Source organism: Mesocricetus auratus, unplaced genomic scaffold, assembly GCF_017639785.1.
Source record: "Mesocricetus auratus isolate SY011 unplaced genomic scaffold, BCM_Maur_2.0 Super-Scaffold_100676, whole genome shotgun sequence".
Lineage (NCBI taxonomy): Eukaryota > Metazoa > Chordata > Mammalia > Rodentia > Cricetidae > Mesocricetus > Mesocricetus auratus.
Window position 1 is genome coordinate 127,389,302 of NW_024429266.1, and position 26,129 is coordinate 127,415,430.

General features: G+C 36.0%; 1 protein-coding gene across 2 annotated transcripts in view; it reads left to right on the forward strand.

Moving 5' to 3' along the window:
* The window catches only part of Smarcad1 (SWI/SNF-related, matrix-associated actin-dependent regulator of chromatin, subfamily a, containing DEAD/H box 1), a 72,058-nt gene that overhangs the window by 40,971 nt on the left and 4,958 nt on the right, over positions 1–26,129 (forward strand). For both annotated transcript variants that reach the window (XM_013117751.3, XM_021230623.2), the window contains exons 10-22: positions 5,950–6,149; positions 11,791–11,881; positions 14,211–14,310; positions 15,123–15,182; positions 15,281–15,356; positions 17,178–17,313; positions 18,573–18,710; positions 21,095–21,190; positions 21,293–21,410; positions 21,748–21,869; positions 23,253–23,441; positions 24,124–24,242; positions 25,214–25,396. In XM_013117751.3, coding sequence (XP_012973205.1) covers positions 5,950–6,149; positions 11,791–11,881; positions 14,211–14,310; positions 15,123–15,182; positions 15,281–15,356; positions 17,178–17,313; positions 18,573–18,710; positions 21,095–21,190; positions 21,293–21,410; positions 21,748–21,869; positions 23,253–23,441; positions 24,124–24,242; positions 25,214–25,396 — 1,628 coding nt within the window. The remainder of the gene's footprint in view (positions 1–5,949; positions 6,150–11,790; positions 11,882–14,210; positions 14,311–15,122; positions 15,183–15,280; positions 15,357–17,177; positions 17,314–18,572; positions 18,711–21,094; positions 21,191–21,292; positions 21,411–21,747; positions 21,870–23,252; positions 23,442–24,123; positions 24,243–25,213; positions 25,397–26,129) is intronic.

Below are 26,129 nucleotides of genomic sequence, written 5' to 3' on the forward strand. Positions count from 1 at the left end.
TTTACAAGATATTACAGATTTAGGACAGACTTTTGAAACTCTTCAATCCCGAAAATGATTGCTGAAGTTTAGTCTTAAAGATTATAAGACTGTTTAACAGTTTGAATAAACTGTAAATTCATAAATCGTTCATCAAAAATGCAATTTGATTGTAAAGACATTAAACCAAGTTTTGAACAGTTCTAGAGCATGAGTTTTCTTTAAAGCTTTACATATATTATGTAAATCTGATTCTCATACTATATAACATTTGTTTAATTCAGGCCATGTAATATATCACAGTAATTCAAGTTCTGCAGTTTTCTGTATTGCTCTAATTTTCTTTCCAGAGGATTTCTCTCCCTCCTTTCTTTCTCTCTTTAAGTTGAAATGTTTTCAGTTAAAATCATTTTCATTTTATTTGAGGAAAAAAATGGTAACTCAAAAGATGTATTTACATTTGTAGCTTTACTCATTCCTTTTTTCTTGTATTGATTGGGCTTTCAATGTTAGATTTCCTTTATGATTTTCTCTTTTTCCCAAAGTCTTTTTGGTGCTGTTGTTTTAGAATAGTAATACTTTTACATGCTAATATGAAGAAACTAAAGCATGGAGTCTAGCAGCCTTTGAAATGTAGCAAGCCAAAAATGACAGTTTAAAAGTCAGTATTGTTAAATTGGAAAAAATGGAGTTTTTATTGGCAAAGTTCACGTTTGATATCATCAGTTCACAATTACTTGCTGGATTTTGGTCTTTCTAGCCTAGTATAAGATAGATTAAGGGTACTATTGTGTCCATATTGTATTTTTAATTGCAGTCTTACATGCAAATTAGAATATGTGTTTGTGGGGGCTGGAGATATAACTTAGTTGTCATAGGGCTTACCCGGCACACATGAAGCCCAGGGTTCAATCCACAGCACCAAATAAATCAGGCATGGTTGCATACATCTATAATTATAATCTAAAAACAGGAGAATCAGAAGTTCAGGGTTCTTCTTGAACAAATTTTAGGCTATATTGGTCTAAATAAATAAAATAAAATAAAATATACTTTGTTCAAAAAGCATGTGTATGCATACTGCTCAGTTTAGTATACTTATGAATAGCTTGCCTCATGAATGTTTACCTCCCATCTTCAGATCTGTATCTCCTTGTTGTGTTCTGTAGATGTGACTTAACATTGCCCGAGGAGACTCAGCTTCTGTCCAATGCTTTGCTCAGCCTGTGCTGCTTTGTCTCCTAGTGAGTCACAGAACTAATCGGTTCCTGGCTTTCCCTTGTTTGACTCTCTAAAATGCCTGTTCGCATGTCAGTTAGAAAACATTGGACCGGTTATTTCTTCTTGGCTTCGTTGATTTTAAGATTACTCTTCTGGGGCTTTGTTTTAATTTGTACAAGTTTGATAAACTTCTAATTAAATTACAGGTGCATTCTGAGTAGTTTGTAGGCTGCTGCCAGATGTATGTAATAATGATTAAGACTGTCCTCAAGCTGTTTCTTAAGTAGGAATTAAATAATTTTAGAAATTTGCCTTTAAACAATTTTCCTCCTCTTACAAAAATTCAAAAAGTACTTGTTTTGCAAGAGTGACACACTGTGGCAGGAGAGAGGTACTTCAGTTCTAGGGTTTACCATTCCCTTCTCTTTCTAGTGCTAGGCCTCTGCAGAGATCCTACCCTCAGACTCTGCCTTTCAGAGACAAAAGTTCTTGAGATGCTCTTTCAGGTTTTAGTGAGAGATGCTAATCAGTGGCATGTTAATGATCTTTTTGCAGGTAACTATCTGATAGGACTTGTATGTTTTATTTTCCCTGAATAAATACTGGTTTTGAAGATGATTTTGTGTAAAGTTCACAGGAAAAATGTAGTTTACCTATAATTCTCTCAAAGATAGGCACCATTTAAGATAGTTTGTGTCATTCTTTTCATTGATACATTTCATGCCATGTAATTACAGTCACCTTTCTAGTACATAGCATGTAATAACACAGCTTTGGTGCTTAACAATATTCCCCTTTTTTAAAAATTAAGGGCATTTATTTGAATTAATTTTTTTTTGCTTAGTTCTTTTATGCATATGGGTGTTTTGCCTGCGTGTATGTTTGTGCACCGCATATGTGCCTGGTGTCCATGGCCAGAAGAGAGGGTGTTGAATTCCTTGGAGGTGGAGTTCTAATTGTGACCTGCCAGCTGTCTTCTGCCGGGTGCTGAGAATTAGACATAGGTCCTTTGGAAAAATAACCAGTGCTCGTAACTGCTGAGCCATCTCATGAGTCCCTTTTATTTTAATTTTTACTTTTTTTTAGACAAGGCTGTGCGCCTAGCTTGACATCAAGTTATTGATCCTTTTGCTTTGGCCTCCTGACATTGCAGGGATTGAAAGTGTATGTAGGGTCTCTTGTAACCTGTGCTGACCTCAGCTCATATAGAGTTGAAACTGTTGTTAAACTCTTGAACTTTCTGCCTGCATCTCCCACGTGCTGGTTTTGCAAGGATGTGTGACCCAAGACCTTAAGTAATTTTTGGCAAAACTGAGAAACTTACCAGACTTAATGCTTCTTGTGGTCAACTTTCCCAGTGCTCTTTTAAAATAAGAAATCTTAGCCTTTTTGAGTTAAAACTTCTTGTTGAAAATAACCTTGTGCTCTTCTAGGCTCTGGATGTTGATTTTGTAGTTAAGACTGTTCTTTCTTACATCTGGGCTTACTGCACTGAAAGGACTTTCTAGATTTTAGTAGTCTGCTTGTGATATAGGCCTGTGAAATTCATCCTTTCTTGTTAATACTTAGATTGTCTTTCCTAATAACTAAACCACATGAAGGAGGGATACTTTTACAAGTTAGAGTCGTAGTCACTAAAAAACAAAACTCCCTAAAATTTATATAATAAATAGTAGTTGCCTACAGAAAAGATTATCAATTTACAGAAGTGATACCATTTACCAAAAATAATATTACTTGTTTTGAACTTAAAAAAATATTTACCTTTTTTTCTGTGTGCATGCATTTATGTCTGTGTTTGTATGTACATGTGTATGGATGCTTGCAGAGGTCAGAAGAGGGTGTTGGATTCTCTGGAACGGGAGTTATAGGTGCTTGTAAGTTAACCTGATGTGGATGCTAAGAACCAAACGTGGGTCCCCTACAAAGCAGCAAGTACCTTTTTTTTTTTTTTTTTTTTTTTTTTGGTTTTACGAGACAGGGTCTCTCTGTATTGTTTTGGAGGCTGTCGATCCAGCCTGGCCTCGAACTTACAGAGATCCGCCTGCCTCTGCTTCCTGAGTGCTGGGATTAAAGGCGTGCGCCACCACCGCCCGGCAGCAGCAAGTACTCTTAACTCTGAGCCATCTCTCAAGCTCTTGGCTTCAGGTATTAATATTATTTGAGGGAAAATTTGTTTATATTGAAAAAAAGTACAGACTTTGGATTTTTATGTAGCTTTTTAATAATTTATTTAACTTTTATTTTTTTAATCTTTCTCTTTGCTCTTTTTTTCTCTTCCTTTTTTAAAATTTAAGTTAGAAACAAGTTTAACTTTTATTTTTATTTTATGTGCATTGGCGTCAGATTCCCTGGAACTGGAGTTATAGACAGTTGTGAGCTGCCATGTGGGTGCTGGGAACTGAGCCCGAGTTCATCTAGAAGAGCAAGCGGTGCTCTTAACAACTGAGCTATCTCTCCAGCCCTCTTTTATGCAGCTTCATGACATAAATTTTATGGATCCAGGATTGTTAGAGTTAATGGGCTGTTGAATAAAATGCATCTTGTATTTTTTGCATATAATGTATGTTCCTTCTTGATTTCCAGTTAATTTTGGTGATTTTCTCTCATGTAAACTTCCAGCAAACCACACAGTAGACATGAGATGAGGATTTTTGCTCTATTTTTTAATGATTTTATTTTTTTTTCTTTTTATATACCAACTATAGTTTCCTCTCCCTGTCTTCCCAGCCAGATCCCCCACTCTTCCACCCCTCCCAATGGCCCCCCCCCCCACATTCCACTCCTTCTCTGTTTCTATTCAGAAAAGAGCAGACCCCTATGGACATCAAATAAATATGGCATATCAAGTGGCACAGGGACTAGGCAACCCAGTATGAGAAAGAGTCCCAAAAGCCAGCAAAAGAGTCAGAGATAGCCCCTGCTCCCACTGTTAGGAGCCCCGCAAAAAGACCCAAGTCACACAACTAACTATAAGATTTATGTAGAGGGTCTAGGTCAGGCCCATGCAATTTTTTTCTCTTTTTATTTCATTTTAAAAACTGGTATTTTAATGAAGAATCTAAGTAGAAACTCTTCCCTTGCTGATTACAGATAATTTCCCCCTGAATGAATCAAGAGGTCAGGAGGTCACCTAGTGATTGTGAACATTGCCCCTATAGAAATGTAATATACAAACATTGGGGCCTTGGTGAGACATCTCAGTGTTTAAGAACACTCGCTGCTCTTCTAGAAGGTCCAGTTTTGATTCCCAATGTTCATATGGGAGCTTACCACTGTCTGTACCTCCCAGTCCCAGGTTATATGACACCGTGTTCTGCTCTCTGTGGGCATTGTAGGTATACATGCCGGGCACATACGGGAAGGGCAAACACTCATACACATACAATAAAATATTTTTAAAAATAAAGAACAAGTGTATCAGTGTTTCATAGTTCCATTTTAAGACATACTATGGGCATGATGATACATGCCTTTAATCCCTCCACTGGGGAACTAGAAGTAGGCTGATCTCTGTTAAAAGTTACGAGGTCTATATAGTGAGTTCTAGGCCAGCCACCTATACATTGTGAGGCCTATTTTAACAACAGTTGGTCTCCTACCAAGTGCTTTTAAATTAGCAGATGGCAGTGTGTTGGCTTTCTCCCTTAAGTTCTGGGCTGTGGGGTTTTTCTTTCTTTTCAGACTTTCAAGAGGCTTCTGAGTGAGCTTTTTCATTCTTTGCATAAGCTTTGTTCTTTGGGGTATAGGTTTTCAGCTTTCTGTATGAAAAAGTTGATTCAGGTTTTTTGTGAAAGCATTCTTATAATTTCACACAGAATCATTTAAACAGGCGCTATATTAGAGTTGGTTTTAAAGTGCTTTATGTAATTGATAAATTGGTCATAATTAGCTTGTGTGTGTGCTGCTTGTGAGCAAGCCCAGGACCTTTCGTATGCTGGCAAATGCTCTACCACTGAGGTATACACTCAGGTCCATAAGATTGTATTTTGATCTGTGATACTCTTCTAATTAATAATCTCAATTTAAAAGTAAGATAATAGCCTGTGTTGTGTATACCTTTAGTGTCAGCACTAAGGAGGCAGAGGCAGGCAGATCTCTATGAGTTCTAAGCCAAGGCAATATATTGAGAGCCTGCCTCAAACAAACAAACAAGCAAATAAATAGTTTTATAGGTTGAATGATAACTAACTTTTTGAAACTTGTAGGGTTGTATAGTTTAAGGTTAATCCTAATATTCAGTAGTCACAGAAAGTTGACAAAAATAGAAGCAAATTCAGACCCACAGTAAATTTTTCTATTATCTTTACTCATAGGAATGAAGCTGTGCTTTGGGGGGAATTAGCAGTTAGGAAATATGAAAACTTAATATTTCTAATATAAGGAAACAGTTGCTGCCAGTATCAAAGTGATAAATTAGATGAAGAGTATGTATTTTTGTTAGCAGTAGCAGGTTAGCAGAGTGAAGTGCTCAGGAATTCAGATGTGGTATGAGAAGCCAGTTCACTCAGCACTTCAGTAATAAGGCTTTACAAATTTTTCTCCCCTCAAAGAAAGAATTTGGCTGCTTACCATGATTGTGGTGCACTCCTGCTAGCTACCCAGTTTTGGGAGGCAGAGATGAGATGGTTACAGTTTTGAGACTAGTCTGAGTCATGGCATGAAACCTTAAGTTAATTAGGTAAGTAGAAAAGAAACGACTTTCTGCTAGATTTGAACTATTAAACTGTTTTTCTTTTTATGTCACAGTTTACAAAGATGTCCAAAATCAATGGCCTATCTGAAGATTTGATATGGAATTGTAAAACGCTAATTCAAGAAAGGGATGTAGTTATAAGACTTATGAACAAATGTGAAGACATTTCAAATAAATTGACCAAACAAGTTACCATGCTCACCGGAAATGGAGGCGGATGGAATGTAGAGCAACCCTCCATTCTAAACCAAAGGTATCATTAATTGAACACAGTTATTTTGATCTTGTATAAAGTATCTGAACATTTATTTTCATTGTGGCTAGAGAAATTGACTGTAATTCAGCAACTAGGGTTAGAAGAAAACTCCCTAAGTTTTCTCACTGGCACTTTGTGATATACAAGTATATTTTCATTGATTGTCCCCTCTCCAGCAGGGTATTTTATTCTATTATGTCATAATGTAGTCTTCTATAACATTTGTCTTCCTTATCAGGTAACAGATAGTTTTATTTGTATCCATAGAAGCTATAATGGTGTTTTTCGACATGCTTGTGTAAATTGAGTGTTACTCTTTGTGCTTCTTAACTAGTCTGAAAAGCCCAGATTTTTCAGTCTCCTTTTGAGAAGACATAGCAGATAGTAACTATACATAGTCTTCCAGATGCTACTCAATAAAAATACCTTGCTAGAGCCCTTGCAAAAACTAAATCCACAGAACCATCCAACATCAAGTGACATTTTGTAATTATGAGCTCCTTATATGATATTAGAGGATTGTGGTAGGAAAAAGTACATTTTTATTTTCTTGTACTAATTTGCTTAATTTTAAGTAGTTTGGAAATGTAGAGTTGTTCAGAATACTTCCTTTTCAGAAAATATATTCAATTGCTTATTTTAATGTCTTCTTGTTTTTTATTTTGTTTTTGTCCTTTTTGCTTTTGAGATAGGTTTATGATACATAGCCTTAGCTGGCTTAGTGCTCACTCTGAAGTCTAGTCTGGTCTCAAATTCATGGTAATCCTCCTGACTTACCTGCTCAGTATTAAGTTTATACTTGTACTCCATCATACCACCACACTTGGCTTGTGATACTTTTTGTGGTTGCAATACCATGAAAATAGCCCAAGTTCCTAAAACCAAGGAAATAGTTGAAACAGATTATGGTAGGTTTGCACTCTGCAGTGTTGCACAACTCTAAAAGTAAATTAGAGCTAGGCATGATGTCTCATCCCTGGAATCTTAGCAGGGAGGCCAAGACAGGAGGATCATCATAAATTTGAGTACAGCATCAACTACATTGTGAGTTCTAGGCTAGCTTGGGCCATGGGGGAAAAAGAATTCACAATCAGAGAGGGAAAGAGACAAAGATTGTTTAGGATATTTTTACTTTTATGGTTGTAGAACATATTTCTTATATCTTTTTGTTTTTAGCTAGTAGGGTTTTGGCAAAATGATTACCTTAGCTGTTGATTTTAGTTACATCTGGTATTCTAATTTAATGATCAGGCATGTTTGCTGATGATCATTGGTTAATAGTTCAAAATCATAGTATGAATCAAACAGAAAAAGACGTGGTTATTGGCCTTTAATAGTAAGCTCGAATCTTTTCTGTGCCCTTCTAGGGTGCTATGTGGTGGTGTAGGGAAACGTGATGCAGCTCCCACAAAAGAAGCCCTTTGTGTGTTGCGTAGACAGAACTATGTCAGCAAAGTCATCTCCTAAGTGTAGTTGGAGCTGCTGCTGCTGCTTGTTCTTCAGCGTGGACGTGGGGAGTTCTTCACTCTGCCAGACTTTCCCAGTTGAGTCCACTTTATCATAACTTGGAGTTTAAAATTGAGTACTTCACTGCATCACTTAAAAACTTTCAACCCACACTCACAAATTCCTCTTCTAAATAGTATGGTCAGGTAATACTCTCTTTCCCCTTAGACTAAGGTTTTAAGCTGTAGTTTAATTATAACTAATAATGGGTTTCTTTATGACATTTCATAATGACATTTTTATTTTTAATGAAATGCTTGATAGATGAGAAATTAATTCTTAAGTTCTCCTTGGATCAAAGCCTTGAGATGCTCCCCCAGTTTTTTTACTTGGACTGGTCAGCTACCAGTGTAGAAACATTTGCAGTTGATTTTTGCCTTACAAGGGTAAACATGTCCCAACAATAACTAACTACCACACGTGCATCTTTATTTAGCTTTGGTGGTGGCGGGGATAGAACCCAGGCATCTCTCATTGAGCACAGTACTGTGTTACATCCCCAGCCCTAGAATCATTCTTGTAACAGAGCAGAGCCTTTGTGGAAGTGATAAGTGTTTACTTTTCCGTTGGAAATTGGTGTGAATTAAAATAGGAGAAAATTTGCTTTTGGAGGTACAGACATTTCAGAATTTCCTGTTATAAATGAGTAGAGATGGCTCAACTGTTAAGAATGCTTGCTCTTCCTTCTCAGGACTTGAGTTCAGTTCCCAGCATCCCCATCAGATGGCTGTCCCTGTAAATCCATCTCACTCCAGAGGTTGATGCCTTCTTCTGACCTCTATGGGCACTCACATACCCGTCTTCTCTCATACACCTAAATAATAAAAACAAATCATTAAAAATAAAATCTTGTAGAGAAAAATAAAATTTGTCACATTTACTTTAAAGCTATTACATATTCATACTTATTATTTCACAATGTTAAACTTGTTTAAAGTTAAAACGATGTAAGGAAGAGTGGTATCAAATTTCAACTAATTAGTTCAAATTTTAGGATAAGTGTGTTGGATATTGTTTCATTTTTTTTCTTACTATAGGTATAACCTTATTTCTAAGACCTTAGTTGATATGGATTGATCATTTCTAAATTTTTCACTGAAAAGGATTCTGACTTGTTCAGCATATAGTATGTTGTCTGTCTTTTCAAGCTAAATCTATGAAAGTCCTTACCTTATTTGACAGGAGATTTTAAGCAGGAGTTGAGACCTTTGACAGTAATAAAAAAAAAAAAAGTCATGGTATGGTTTAATTTGAATAGTTCTATTGAAGTAACTAATATAGTAATATTTTTAGGAGCCATGGCATGCTTAGAAGACATGAGCTTTCATTGGATGGCACATCTCGCCTTTGTGTGAACATTGTTCAAACAAGTTTCTCCAGCTCCAGATTTATGAATTTCATACTAATTATATGCAGCTCTGGCATCTCTGCTTTTGTCCTTTCACTCATTTGGAAATCATGTTGAAACGAGCTTTTCTCACAGCAGATGTAGACCTTACTTCATCTCACACTGAAGAAATCATAATGATTGGGAGGAGTCTCCCCCCCCCCCCATAACAGAAAAGTAACTTCCAAATAATCTTTGTCTTCATTTTCTTTTATGATCACTGGAGATCTTAAAGTAGCATTTCCCTCCATGGCAAGCCATAGAACCTCAAGCCTAGAGATGTTTGTCAAATTGTATATTTAGAGTTTTAAGTACTTTTACATTCTTACCAGTACATGGGTGGTTGCTACATATGCAGTCATTCAAACTCTAAGGAAATTGTCAAAATAACTAGGAGGGAGGTTTGATAACATCACATCTAAGTAATAGGACTTGTTAGAGAAAGAATATAGCCTACTTATTTTAGTAATTTGTCATATTAAATAGAGTTTCCTTTCCTTTTCTTTTTTTTTAAAGTGGTACTGGGAATTTTTACCCAGGGCCTCATCCATGCTAGGTAAGCACTCTTAACAATTGAGCCATATCCCCATCAAGTAAATGTAGTTTAAATTTTCTTTCTTAAACCTGTCTATGTCTTTGCTGATCCTTTTATGTTGTCTATTTGCATTCTGGAGAAAGAACCTGTATCAGGAAGTGATTTTTGTCGTGCTAAGCAACACAGTCATGAGATTTAGACAAAAACTAGCCAAGGAACATCTGCATGGATATACATATACATACACACCTGTATGCACACTTATGTGTGAGTATGTATTTTTGAAACAAATACTCCAATTTTAGTCAAATAGCTAATCCAGGTGCCTTAGCTATGCTCCCTTATGACTGTAAATAAGTCAATATTCCTTGGATAAATATTTCTGTATAGTTGATGCTTTTCACTCACCACATCTAAAAATTTGTGTGTAAGCATTTTGACAAGATTTTTGAAACCTATATTAGTGATGAAAACTTTTGTAATTTTGAAGAATATTCCTTGTATGTTGGAGTGCTATGGTAGCCCTCAGGTGCATTTATAATGTAATTCTCTCTTACCAAAATTTCTTTTCATAAAAGTCAACCTTACATGTATATGATGGCTAAAGAAAGCATTGGTAAGGGCTCAAAAATAGTAGAGAACTAGGTGTTTACTTGACTATTGGATAGGTTAGCAAAAGCTTTGAGTTTTGTTATTTTGTGGCTAAAGGGTAGCCTTTGGAACTAGAGAAATGGCACAGCATGTAAGAGCACGTGCTGCTTTTGCAGAAGACCTGTGTTCAGTTTCCAGCACATTGAGCAACTCACAAACCACCTGTAACTTGAGTTCCTGTCCCTAGGCACCAGGAATGCAACCTGTACACATAAAAAGTAAGTTTTTTAAATGGTAGCTGTAGAGTAGTTCTGATTGAATCCTGGGACCTTGGGGAAGTCTTTTCACTTCAAGGTAATGGTGCAGCATGGGTAGGCTTATTGCCTCTGTAATAAACAACATTCTTCCTTTTTTTTTTTTTGTAAGGAGGCAAATAAAATAACTATGATGACTTTAGAAATGCTGACAATATTTTTCTTCTGTGTACTGTTATTTTTTAGTGAGAAATATTTTTATGTATTACAACCCCCAAGCCTGAAACACAGATTGGTTTCAGGGGACTTGCAGCCCCACTTCACTGGAATAAAGATGTTTTGGTTTCAGCTTAACCCCATAGCTGCTTGCATGCCACAACTTCTGTCCAAACCCCTTTTGTTTATGTAGACTGAGTGAGAAACAAAGGAGGCAGACTAAAAGCTGGGAGATGTTACAGGCTTCCACATTTATATGTGGTGAGTGTTGTCCTACTGAATATGAGAATAGGATTTGGATTCAGTATGACTTCCCAAATTAAAATCTGAGACTTAGGTTCCCGACTCTCATTTATTTTTCATCTAAGAAAACTATAACAGTGCCAAATTTATAGCATTCTTAAAAAGTTAATAAAGTAACATCTGAAAAATGACATGTGTTCTTTATATAGTAGATGTTCAGTAAAATCACTTAATAATTTGAGCATTTTAACATTTAGGAAATGTTGCTTTCATCCATTATAACTCTGTAATATAAACAAAGTTGTTCTTAGGGATTAATTTGTTTATGCATTTCCAAGTTAAAGAATTAAAATATTTGCATTTTACTTTGGTATTCATCAACACTTAGCAGATTTACAGATGTAAATATATACATAAATGCTTTATTTTGCTCTAGAACTACACAAGCCTATCAAGCAACCTAGCAAAAGAACAAATTTTGTTTGTGCATTTAGTCTAAAACTTTTATTCTTTAGTGTGCTAAAAGTCTAGTCAATATAATCTAATCTACTTTTCTAGAACAGATGTGACTTTAATATACTATCATAGTTAATATTCTGATCATTTATGGAATTCAATAACTTGGTGACATTGTGATGTGAGCAAATACAGAAATATTTTATGTTATTTATACTGCCAAAATAAATGTCAAACTTTGAATACTTTTGAGATTTAAAAATTATTATGTATTCTAGACATATTTTATTAACATATACATAGCTTGTAAGAGTCAGGCTAAAAGGTAAGGCTCATCTAGATCTGGATATTTTTTGTGTGCTTATTCATTATAACCAAAATATCATAATTACATAGTATAGAAAACTAGTAAAAATATAAATCTGTAATATTTGTTGTTTTTCTTATCAGTTTATCACTCAAGCCCTATCAGAAGGTTGGTTTGAATTGGCTGGCACTGGTGCATAAACATGGACTTAATGGCATTTTGGCAGATGAAATGGTGAGTGTATACTATTAATAGAATTTGTGATTCAAAATGTCATTAAAAGATATGTTGTCATTTAAAACATGGCATCATCTCTTGGAGTTGTTTTGCTTTCTTGGGGTTTTTGTTATTTTGTGGTTGGCTGGTTGTTTTTGTGGAGTTAGCCATCAAACCCAGGGCATGCTAGGCAAGCATCCTACAATTGAGCTACATCCCTAGCCCTCCATTGGACATTATAGTTTTTACTGCTCTCATTTCAATATCTTACAATTCCTCTTACCTTTCTTTGTTTTTATTACTTTAGCTTTAGCCTCACTCCTCCACAACTGAAAGAATTTAGTCTTTCTGGTTATGATTATATATCAAAGTAAGCATTGTATGACTTATTAGCAAAATCATTTCAATATCATCTTTGTTAAATGTCTCTCTGAGTTATTTTCCCCAAAATTACAATTGGCTTTTGGGATAAGCTCATGAAGTCTGTTACATCCATTAGTTTAGGTATTGTCATATGAACTTGACAGTTAGTCTGATGTGTTCTCCACCTTCCTTCAGCTGTACTTGTAAAAAGATTTGCTGAACGTGAGTTATATGCTGGCTGTATTGCCCCAGCACATGGGAAACAAAGGGTTTCAAGTTTGAGGCCTTGCTTGGCTCACATGCAAACCCTGTATTCCCTGAATAAGCATTGAATACATTAAATCATATTGTCTATTAGAGCCTCAAAAATGGACAAACATAATAATGCTATTTATGCATATCCACACTGTCACTTTATACTTACTAAAGATGCTATTCAATATAAAAGTAATATCCGAGGCATTTCAAATTTAACAAAAATCAATTGTAAAGAGCATGGCAGTTGTATAAATGAACTTGGGAATCAGAGGTGAGCTTTGGATGTCAGCCTTGCCTTTCATGGTCTATCAAGTTCTTACCAGATGACATAATCATTCAGAACTAATATTAATAAAAACATATAGTTTTTATACTCAGATTATATTTGCTATCAAAAAGCCGGGTGGTGGTGGCGGCGCACGCCTTTAGTTCTAGCACTCAGGAAGCAGAGGCATGCAATCTCTGAGTTCTAGGCCAGCCTGGTCTGCAGAGTGAGTGCCAGGAAACCCTGTCTCAAAAACTGGGGGGGGGATTCGTAAAAAGAATATGTGAAGTTAATTATCTGTAAAGCACAAATGTGTAAGTTGCCTTAAATTTAAGTTTGCCAGAACAAAAATACCATGGTCATACCATACAAGTTTGTTTTCCAGAGCAAGGTGGAGGTGGTAGCAGGCTTCGCTTCTTTTAATAAAGGCCTTTTATCTTGCAAACAATCACATTGTTTCTGTGTCCTCAGATGTAATTGCCATTTTGGGCCAATCCCAGGTCTCTCTCTCCTTAAAAGGACATCAGCTTGAGTGGATTAGGACACCATCTTCAAGACTTCATTTACCTTAAATCTTTTCCTTATGGCCAGTCCTCTAAATACTGTATCCCTGCATGTTAGGACTCCAACATATGTTTTTTGAAGGAAGAATACATTGAGTTCGTAACAATTAGTTGGTGCTACTTAGATCCCTTGAAGTGCTTCTTCATGGACCTTTTGTGTTGTGCCTTATTTTTGTTTTGAAGTAGGGTTTCATAATATTTCCCAAGCCAGTCTGGAACTTCCTGTACTGTAGACCAAGATGTTTGTTCTTAAACTGGCATAGATCACCCTGCTTTAGCCTCCCAGTCGGCTGGAATTAGGGATGTGATCCACCAAGCTCAGCTCTATACCTAAGTTCTGAAACCTATCACTAGAGTTGACCTCAGGCAATACTATATACAGTTCATTCTGTCTGGCTCATTACATACAACTGATGCTTCTGGGGTTCATCTGCTACTATTGTATCAGTTTGTTTACTTTTTTAATTGCCATTTGGCATGGTCTTCTTACCTGTCCTTAAGAGTGCTGTTGCATAGAGTTAGGTATATGTTTTGATCTAGTTATGAAATATAATTCTCAGTCCATTTAGGTCACAGTAAGTCCTGTGACTATAATAAACACAATTAGTCTCCTTCTAATACAATGCAAAATTCTTTCCTATTAAGTGTGTGTCATGTATAAACTAACTGCTAAGATTCATTATCCATGCTGCTCATTGAAATATAGAATCAGTTGTGGAGATTTTACTCAAGTCGTTTGAGGGTTAGGATCTTTGTTGGAATTCTGAGAAGTGGATTATGGGAAATGGAAAATCAATCCTGCCCAGAAATGCTCCTTTTTCTTTGTTACTTTCAATTATTTGCTTATTTTCATTAATTTGAAATTTTCATATATTATCTTTTAAACTTTTAATTTTAGGGCCTGGGAAAAACCATTCAAGCCATTGCATTCCTGGCATACCTCTTTCAGGAGGGTAATAAAGGGCCTCATTTGATTGTTGTTCCAGCCTCAACCATAGGTTGGTAATACGGGGACAGCTTTTTCTGTATTTCATGATGTCTTGTATTGGTGTGCATATGTGGTGATGAATAATATTTTTGCCTGTTTTCTCTTTTTTGTAAATACCTGTGTGTGTGAGGGGGGGAGGGTGAGTGTGGGTTCATTGACAGTGTTTTCAAGGAATTTGACATCGTCATTTATTTTTATTTCATAATACTTAGAAAGTCAGAGAACCTGGGTGTGATGGTACACACCTGTAATTGTAAGTGCTTAGAAGGCAGAGTCAGGAGGATTGGTCATTTTCTTATGTGTAGTGAGTTTGAGGTCAGCATGGGTCTGTATGGAGAAAAAAATATAGCCAAAAGCAGAAAATATACAAACAAGTATGGTGTAAGGGAGTTGGGGGTTGAGACAAGGTCTTACTTTGTTGTCTATCCATGCTTCCTTGAACTCTTGGACTTGGGTAATCCTGGCTCAGTTGGTATTACTACCCTGCCCAACTTAAAAAAAATTGTTTTTGAATCTAAAATTGTATCATTTCATTCCTGCTTAAATCATTAATCTATTCTTTCTGAATTAATTTAATGTACAAGTTGGGGTAAGAGAGTGTTTTGCACTTAAGTATGTAATAAAGACTGTCTCTCTCTGAGTTGGAATTTTCACTTAAATGAGGTTGTCTTCTGTTCCTTTTCCCCTGACCTTGATACCACTTCAGAACCTCTCATTTTTGTCATGAGGGGTAATATTCATAGTGCTGTTTTCAAAACAAAACTGACTTAATAAACCTAAATCCTATAATACCATATCCAAATTATCTCTTGTGTTTTATAGATAACTGGCTAAGAGAAGTTCACTTATGGTGCCCCACATTAAATGTGCTCTGCTACTATGGTAAGTTATTTGGTTTTCATATTAAAGTTCTTCAAAATTAAAATAGACAATTAAGCACAATCAATACAATCTAAGTATGCTTCGCTTTTAAATTCTAGGCTCTCAAGAAGAACGTAAACAAATTAGATTCAACATCCATAATAAATATGAAGATTACAATGTAATTGTTACAACGTGAGTATTAAGAAAAGTTGGGAGGAGGTGGAGAGAATTTGTATAGTACTCCTTTCCTTAAAATTATTTGCTTGCTTACTTGCTTATTCATTTATTTACTTATTTGTTTATTTATTCATGTATGTGTGTATGTATGTATGTATGTATGTATGTATGTATGTATGTATGTATGTATTTAATGTATGGTCTCATTATATGGGCCTGGCTATCCTGGAACTCTGTGTAGATCAAGCTCTACCTTTGCCTCACAAATACTGGGATTAAAGGCATGTGCCATCATGCTCAACTAGAAAAACACCTTGTAGTAATGTGTAGGTTAGTTCATGCTGGGATTGTGCAATAGAAGTGATAGGGTGATTTATGCTCACAATGAAGGCATTTCTTGTGTAAAGCTTTTTGTTTGAATTTGTTTTGTTTGGCTAGCTTACTAAAAGGGGGTAAGATTTTTGTTCATTTAATTGAAAGCATAGCAAAACTCAGTTAAGTTTAAGATAAAATTTGAGGTTCCACACCAATCATTTATTTTTCTAACTTGCAAGTAATTGTCAATAATAAATATAATGAAATCTCCTGCTCCCAATGAAGAGTCTGAATTAGGACAGAAGAAGGATGATAAATACATTCATTCTCTTTGTTTCCTTCTATTGTTGGGCCTCTCATTTAGGTGGCTGGTCTCCAATTCATTTAGCTGAGTACTTCCTTGAACTCTGGATCCTTTGCCTCCTCCCTGCAAGAGCTGAGATGTCAGGCTAGCACCACGCCCAGTTTCAATATATCTTTAAATAGTCACTGCGTGGTTGGAACTATTGGATATGAATGCATGGTGGAAAGCTTAATATTTTTATAACACATTTAAATTATGATTACTGCCAAGGAGTCCATTAGAAAGAATTTGTCCAAAATTTCTTGTTTAAAGATTTGAAATATGGAAGATATTAGCGTATCTACCTAAGTGTGTGTATGTGCACCACCTGCCTATGGCTGCCAGCAGAAACCAAAAGAGGGCTTCAGATCTCCTGGATCTGTAGTTACATGCAACTATGAGCTGCCAATATAGGTGCTGAGAATGGAGCCCAGGTCCTTCGTTCGAGATCAAGAAGTGAGTGCTCTTAACTGCTGAGGCATCTCTGCAACCTATTCCTTTAAAAAGATTTATCATTTTGTCTTAAGTAAACAGACACCATATATAGTCTTGAACTCTTGAATGTTAACTGGCAGTTCTTTGACCTACTCTTCTGTTTCACCTTTGTGTTGTATTCTGCTTCTTAGAAAAACTTATGAGGCAAAGTATGCAGCAGTGCTAGATTATTTCTCAGGTATTCTCAAACTTGACAGCTTCCCAAAGTGTGTCAGTTGTCTGATATTGTAACATTTAAATTTCCTTTTGGTTAATACTGCACAATTTGATTACATATATAGATATATACATGTGTGTGTGTGTATATATATATATACACATGTATATATATATACATATATATAATTATAATTATTCATAAAATATATCAGTATTTGAGAGCTGACTGTTAGTGTTGTCTTGTTAGAGCTATTTGAAATGTCAAAAGAAAAACAATTTAGAGGCCAGTGAGATAGTTTAATGGGTAAGACAACTGTCCCTGTACCTGGCAACCCAAGGAAGGAAAGAACATGACCTCTATACCTATCCCTTTGGAGTCACACATGCACTTATATAATGAACAATAAATAAACATAATTAAATAAATTTTTAAGAAAAATAATTTTAAAACTCACATCGTGTCCTAATTAGCTCTAAGCTCATAAATGGTATAATCTGAAATAATTTATTTTCTTTGGCAACAGATATAATTGTGCAATCAGCAGCTCTGATGATCGGAGTCTCTTTCGGCGGTTGAAACTGAATTATGCAATTTTTGATGAAGGCCACATGCTGAAGAATATGGGCTCTATCCGCTACCAGCACTTAATGACAATTAATGTACGAGTATGCTTAATAGTTATGATAAAATTGACCTTTCCCAATGTAGCACTTACACTTACACACACACACACACACACACACACACACACACACACACACACACACACACACACACAGATAGAGAGAGGGGGTGGGTGGGTGGGGGATTCTTTTTAATTGGTGGGCCCTGTAGCCACAGTTATGTGCTTCTTGTTTTGTTTCTTTTTTCATGACTAATTCTTTAAAAATGTAAAAAGAAATATGAAGATGGAGTTTCCTGTCCAGTCTCACAAGGCATTTAGTCCCAAATAAACACACAGAGGCTTATATTAATTATAAACTATTTGGCCAATAGCTCAGACTTCTTACTGGCTATCTCTCTGTTAATTATTAACCCATTTCTTTTTTTTTTTGTTTTTTGGTTTTGTTTTTGTTTTTTTTCGAGACAGGGTTTCTCTGTGGCTTTGGAGCTGTCCTGGAACTCGCTCTGTAGACCAGGCTGGCCTCGAACTCACAGAGATCCGCCTGCCTCTGCCTCCCGAGTGCTGGGATTAAAGGCGTGCGCCACCAACGCCTGGCTTTATTAACCCATTTCTATTAAGCTATGTATTGCCACAAGGGGTTACCCGTAATGCTCTGGCATGTTACTCCTTTGACAGCTACATGGATTCTTTCTGGTGACTCTCTGCCTTTTCTCTTCCCAGAATTCTCCTAGCCTGGTAGTCCCACCTGTACTTCCTGCCTGGCTACTGGCCAGTCAACCAGTAATAGAAACATATATTCACAGCATACAGAAGGACATCCCCCATCTGAAATACTTAGTGCTATGTTGCACATAAGCTTCAATTTGTATGACAGGATATATGTGTGTATGTATATATAGGATATATACATATGTAGCACTTACACACACATACACACACACACAGAGAAAGAGACAGACACACACACACACACACACGGGGGAGGTTCTTTTTAATTGGTGGGCCCTGTAGCCACTGTCATATATATTACAGTTTATCTTTTACCACCTCATAGAAGCTATTGGAGGATACAAGTTACTACTTTCAAAACGTGACCAGCAGTTTCACATTCTACCTAAAGTATAGTAGATGATAGTAACTGACATCAATATTTCAACTTCTCTTCTGTCACAGAATGTAAAATTGTTAATTATGATTATAATTTTCTTATATCCTTTACTGGACAAGCTAGACAAGAAGGGTGGGAGAGGCACTTAAAGAAAACTAATCTAAGTTTTGTCTTCATCCTCTCAGGCAAATAACCGTCTATTGCTCACGGGTACACCTGTGCAGAATAATCTGCTAGAGCTCATGTCATTATTGAATTTTGTTATGCCACACATGTTTAGTAGTAGCACCAGTGAAATCCGAAGGATGTTTTCTTCTAAAACAGTAAGTATGCATGTATGTTTTCCCCAATTGTGGGGGTGTTGGTTTAGGCTCTTCACTCTTTTTGTCTCTTACTATTGTTTTCATGGTACATGCTCTATCAAGTGAGTGTAAGTGCTTGTTATACCTATATGTGGACATATCAGCCACAGTATAGAGGAAAGTAATGATCAGTTCTGTTATCAGTATTCAGGAGTTTTGAGTTTTGAGTATCCTAACGTGCTGAGTAATAGTTTTAAATTGGTTGAAGAGCTCAGGTATCTTGCATTATATTTCTTTTTTAAATACATCCTTTCTTTTTTTTTTTTTCTTGTATATCCTTTATTTGGCTTCCTAATTTTAATACCTTATCAAAATGCCATTATCAAAACAAAACTTATGTAATGCTATCAACTAAAACACAAAGACCTGAAACTATAACCTAAACTATAAACATTCCCCATCTTGGAGAGGGTGACTGGGTTTTCCAAAGGTAGATCTTAGGGTCTTAAGAGTTTAGGATTTCCAGATACCCAAGAAGTGTCTCCTGTCTTCATAGTCACTGGTTGTAGAGTTTAGAGGTCTTACCTGGAAGGCACTTGTTAACCAGTGACTTCCTGACTTCCCTTTACATGTACAGCCTGATGAGAGAAAAAATAGTGTGTTCTCAGACTCAGAGATTCATAAGAGTCTCTTGTGGTCTATGACTATAGAAACTATGATTATTAAATTGTTAGATTTTAGTGGACAATAACGAACATGCAGACATGCCCAGGCTTTGTGCAGCAAGCTCCATTTTACTGCTTCATTCCACAGCTCTTGTTCTCCACCTGCTTCAGTGGGAAGAGAGTTGGCTGGACTCAAGGGATTCTAGTTCTCTGTTTTGAGCTGAGTGACCTTATCTAAGCAGCTTCTTTCTTGATCATCTTGCTTGAAGCTTGAGAACACCCACCCTTGAGATCCTTAAGATGGTCTTCACCTTTGGTTTTTATTTTTGCACTTGTGCAATGTGCACATTCAGGCCAAAGGTTGACATGAGATGTCTTCCTCTGTTGTTCTGCACCTTATTGTTTATTAATTTATTCTTTGGTAATTTCATATAATTACAATGCATTCCGGTCATATTTATCCCCATCCCTCTCTTAACCCCTTGCTACTTCCATCTGCTACCCTTTTCTCACCAAATGCCAGTGTCACTTTGCAACCCACTGGGCTTAACCAAATCTGTCATCTGTTGGAACATAGGTAACTCACCAGTGGCTATACTTTGAATACAATGACTCTCATTTTCCCAGCATCTCTGACTACTATTAGCTCCTCTGGACCAGGCCTAATGATCCCATCTGTGACTAAATGTTTAGCAATTCTGTCTCATGCATTCCATTGCTGTGAGTTCATGAGTGCCATGGCCAGGTTCTGCCCATAGGACAGCATTTCATGCTCTCTTTCCCGTCATCTGATTCTTACACTCTATCCGTTCCCTCTTCCAGGATGGCCTTCCTTGCAGGGGGTGATGTGAGTTCCTTGTTTAAAGCTGTTCACTTGTTTAAGGCTGAGGGCCACACTAATCTGTCCACTTGGATGTGCACTAACCATTGCTAGGTGTCTAGGGCTCTATGAACTTATCTGTTCCTATAAACCTGTCTCATCTCCAGACCACTGGTCCAAGTGCCTAACAGCATTTACCTCTCCACTGAACTGAAACACTATTTCTGTTAGACTTGATCTGTATTTTTTTCTTAAAAGATGATTTCTGTGGATTGTTCTACTGCACATCATCTATCTTTTTGATGTTTACTGATTAATTACTCCCACTTGATGTGCAACTATAGAAGTAGATGGGAGATTTTATGAATTACTCTTCCAGCTCTAGTTTATGGGTACAATAAAAAGGTACTGTTCCCTGTTTTTAATTTTTGTGACATCAAATTATTGATGTTGGGCAAGACTTCTTTTTACAAAGACATGGGTTTGTTGTCCTCCCCCGTCTTTATTCTCTCTTTAGACATGTGCACACATTCTTAATCCATGTAATTTATTCAGTCAATGACTGAATTGGATGGTTGGGTCTAAAGACTAGCTAATCTGGTTCAGGTTTATAACTTCAGTAAAATACATGATAATATAATGGGAATCCTCAAAATATATATTGCGCTTCAAATACATTACAACTCAGAATTTAAAAGTGACTTTCTGGGCCCAGACAATAGCTGGGTGTAAAGAACCTGCCTGTTATCCAAGCCCATGAGTTTGACCAATGCCACTATGCAGAGGAAAAGCCCAAACAGTCAAATGTGCATTTCCATCTGTTAATCAAGGATCTACAGATTATGCATATTATAATATGGTATTGTTGTGATGATTTAACGACATGATTTCTAAAAGGGTTGGGTTTTTATTTTGCTTAGAAACCAGCAGATGAACAGAGCATATACGAAAAGGAGAGAATAGCACATGCAAAGCAAATCATAAAGCCTTTTATTCTCAGAAGAGTGAAAGAGGAGGTAATTTTGTGTCTCAGTGTTTTGGGTTGCAATTTTTTTTCTTAAGAATTGTTTTATTAGAAAAAGTCTTAGAAAAATCATCAAGTGATTTTCCTTTCCAAGGTTCTCAAGCAACTGCCTCCTAAGAAGGATCAGATTGAGCTGTGCGCAATGTCAGAGAAGCAGGAGCAGCTGTACTGGGGCCTTTTCAACAGATTGAAAAAGTCCATTAACAACTTGGGTAACATCTGACTTCACAGCTTATGGAAAAAATGATCTTAGACTGGGGCATATGATAATTAGGGGTTGTTCTTTTTAAAAGTTGAAGAACTTTTGTTTTCAAGACAGGGTTTCTCTGCGTAGCCTTGGCTATCCTAGAACTAGCTCTATAGATCAGGCTGGTCTTGAACTTAGATATCTTCCTGCCTCTGCCTCCTCCCTTTCTGCTGGGATTAAAGGCATCCACCACCACCACTGCCTGGCTTGAAATATATTTTTAAGTATTAAAAATTGAGGTAGACTTTAGTAAATAGCTCTATATTAGATTTTTTTTTTAATGTGTACTCTTTGGACCACAGAAAAAAACACAGAAATGTGTAATGTCATGATGCAATTGAGAAAAATGGCCAATCACCCTTTATTACATCGCCAGTATTATACACCCGAGAAGCTGAAGGAGATGTCTCAGCTAATGCTGAAGGTAAGGGCTTATGCCTTACTCCCGTTGAGAGCTTTGCTAATAACACTGGGAAATATTTAGGATGATCTTATGATGAAAATCAGGCTGCTTTAACATTGGACATACTAACCTTTGAACCACTGCGGGTCTCGCACATGTGCCCAAACTCATCCATTCTGTAGCCCTATATTGAAATACATTTTATAGACAAAGATATTTGAGGGACAAAAGAGAAAGGGAAGATAATTAGGCCTACCATCAGGAAACTGGGCCAGTAACTCTTCTTTTGTTACAACACAAACATGCCCATTTATCTGTGTTGTTCTCTTAGGGTTCTCACTGTAGGACAGAGCAGAGTAAGTACAGCACACACCACTCTACCTACCAAGCCAAAAATACTAATATTTACCAGCTGGCCCCTGGCCTTTCATGCTAATTTTTCAGGTAGACTTTAATAATACACATTTTTAAGTTTTTCCTTCCTTCCTTCCTTCCTTCCTTCCTTCCTTCCTTCCTTCCTTCCTTCCTTCCTTCCTTCCTTTCTTCCTTCCTTCCTTCATCCATTTATCTATTTATTTACTTGTGTTTTTAGGCAGGGTTTCTCTGTATTGCTTTGGTGCCTGTTCTGGAACTTGCTCTGTAGACCAAGCTGGCCTCCAACTCACGAAGATCCACCTGCCTCTGCCTCCCGAGTGTCACCAATGCCCAGCACATTTTTAAGTTTTAAACTAAACTGAAAGATCCTTCAGATTTGTGTCCTGGTTAATGGAACAGGTTTCAAACCCATTTATTTTCTCCCATTTTGTTTTTCTTTTGTTGTAGTTTTCTCTGCCAGTTTAGTCTTTATTTTTGACTCATTCTTTCTTAACTCCTTATTCTTCTTTTTATAGATAAATCTATTGAATGCAACAAATTGTCTTAATCATTTTAAACTTATGGAAAATTTGAAACACAAAAATACAAAGAATTCCTATAATGGATCCTCTGCCCACGTTATTTTGATGCGTTTTTAATTAGCATTCCTGTTTCCTGTAAACCCCTAGATAATTTTGCCAAGGTTATTTTGAGTTTTTATTAAATTTTAAATTCCAAATTGTAGAATAATTATTTACATGGTAAGGGCAGAGGGTGTTTTTATGTTAGTAATGGCTGTCATACCAATAAGAAATGTTCAGACAAAATAAGAGGAAAAGTTTTTCCTCTGTGTGAACATGTCTCTAGAAGAGTTACGAATGTCCCTTTCTTTGTGATACCCCAAATTAATACTCATTTCTTATCTTTAGTCTGTTGTACTAAAATGTTGTCTGGTGTGGGTATTTATTCAAGTGTGGAATGATTTTATTAAATTAGTCTCGTCATATTATGAATTGTATATTTTGTGTTTCTGTGTTTCGTTTTAAAAAGGAACCTACACATTGTGAGGCTAACCCTGACCTGATCTTTGAAGACATGGAAGTTATGACAGACTTTGAACTACATGTACTTTGTAAACAGTATCGACACATTAATAATTACCAGTTAGACATGGATTTGATTTTAGACTCTGGGAAATTCCGAGCCTTAGGATGCATCTTGTCTGAATTGAAACAGAAGGTATTTACAAGAATAGCTGTCTCTTTGTATCTATCTGCCCAGTTGAATTTCTGAAACAGAAAGTATTAGAAAGAATGACTCTGGCTTTGTTTTTGTCCCAGTCACTTCTATTTCCTAAAGATTAATCTATGTTCTACGTTTTTGTAGAACCTAGTGTTTTGAATATTTGCTTCACACATTTTTCTTTTTGTAGAACTTCAAAGAAAATGTAGAGTAGATCACATGTGTTTTTAAAGTATTAATCTTCATTTTGAAGGTGACTAATTTTGTCAAATGGTACTGTAATTTGTGTGTAATAGCTTGGAATTTCAATGTTAATGTCCAAGTAGTGATTACGTAGCTGATCTCATTGAATAATGCTGTTTTGTTATGAAAAGGATATAATCTACTGCCTTTAACTTAAAAACTGACAGTTAAACTTCTGCTTCTGAAGTTCAGAATTTAAGGTAATTTATTCACATATAAGGAAAAATAAGTTTATCCTTGGTATCATTACCTTTTAAAAATATTTTTTTTTTTACTTTAAGAAGATCTATGAATACTAAATTGTTTTATCATGGGGAATATCCTGTAAAATTGCCAAAAACTTTTTAAAAGCACTACTTATTTTGTAGACCTCAAGGCTTTGGGTGGTGTAATGGTTTTAATTTCCTGTTTCTAATCTATAAATGTATTTCCACAGGGCGATAGAGTTGTATTATTCAGCCAGTTCACCATGATGCTGGATATATTAGAGGTTCTTTTAAAGCATCATCAACATAGGTACCTCCGATTAGATGGAAAGACTCAGATTTCAGAAAGGTTGGTATTTGTGGCCAGATCTTACTTACTGTGCATCTGCTAGCATCTTAAGTGTAGGGAATATTTCATAGAAATTTCTTGTTTTAAGTGTTAGGCTATGTATTCCAAATTATTACCTGGGGTGTAGGGGGTGATTCTTGTTTTCCTTTAATTTTTTTGAATTATATACAGATATTTTCTTGAAAACATGAGAATTGTATGCTTTTCATTATTTCCCTTTTTATTTTATAGTGTTAGGGATTAAAATCTAGGGCAAGCTAGGCAAGCACTCTATAACCAAGCCACAGCCTTTAAAAACAACTATTCACTTTTTAAGGTATCTTGCTGTTTCATCAACTTTTTTCATATTTTGAAGGTTAATTAAACTTTTAGAAAAAGTTCTGTTTTGACAGGAGCATCTAACTATTTGAGACCAGCCTAGGCTACTTAATGAGACACCCCCTGTTTCCACCCATGCCAAAAAGAAAAAAAAATCAACCCCCAAAACAGTTCTTACAGGGTTTTAAAAAATGAAGAAAATAGAATAAATTTTCTAATTTGTATAAGTGGCATTTGTGTCTTGGTTAATTTTTATCAGCTAGGGTGATCTCTTCTCCTCTCCCTATATTAGTGTTAAGGATCAAATTCATGGCAAACAAATCCTAAGATACAATTAGAGTGTCCAGTTTATCTGATATATTGGTGTCTACTGGTAATAGCTGTCAGATTTCTGAGAAAGTTAGACTGGATAAGTATTATTTACCAAAATCCAAAATACTCAAAAAATAAAGTAGTACTTCAAAAATTATTCAAATGGAATAGTTGGATTGAATTAAGAGGGTCCTTCAGACATAGGACAGAAGAAAGTATGTGTAATGAGAAGAGCATGTATGTATAGCTTCTAGGTTTGCTTCCCATGTGAAGTGAGTGTTTTCATGTGTAGTGATTGTTTATCATTTAGTGAAATCGAACCTAATCCATTTGTCTTGCAGGATTCATCTAATTGATGAGTTTAATACAGATATGGATATCTTTGTATTTCTCTTGTCAACGAAAGCTGGTGGATTAGGAATAAATCTGACTTCAGCAAATGTTGTTATACTTCATGACATTGATTGTAATCCATACAATGACAAACAAGCAGAAGACAGGTGCCATAGAGTTGGTCAGACTAAGTAAGTATTGTCAGGTAAAATTCAATTTTCATCAAGTACAGAATATTAAAGGTGTGCTGAATACACTGCCTTTAGAGTTAAATTTTTCAACAATGTATAGCTGCTATTTTTATTAATCAGCATTCATTGATACTATCTATTAAGTGAAGTACTGTGTATTCACTTTCTAGTAATTAAATTAACCTCCCATCTCCAATAGTTTTACAGTTATGGATGTATATTATCAGTAGTGGTAGTTCATGCCTGTAATCGCATCACTTGAGAGACTATATCAGATTTCTATAACGCCAGCCAGCCTGACCCTACAGCCTGGTCTCCATAGAGACCTGGCTATAAACAGGAAAAATAATATATAATAAAACAATCATGCTTGGCTACAAATGCTCCACCACCAAACTCTATCTCCAGTTCCAATTATTTATCAATAATTTTCAAAGTGCACATATTTTTCTTTTCTCTTGGATCAGTAGCAAAGGATGGTTATCTGAACACTTTAATACTTCTAAATGTCAATTTCAAGTAGTTTGAATAAAAGAGGTTAATTATTAGTAACTATTAGTATGTGTTAGTTACTGTTCTATTGCTGTGAAAAAAGACACCATGACCAAGGCAACTCTCCCGAAAGAAAGCATTTAGAAGCATTAAACTTGCTTACACTTTCAGAGGCCTAGTCCATTGTCATGATGGTAGGGAACATGGTAGGCATGGTAGACATGGTGCTACAACAGTAGTT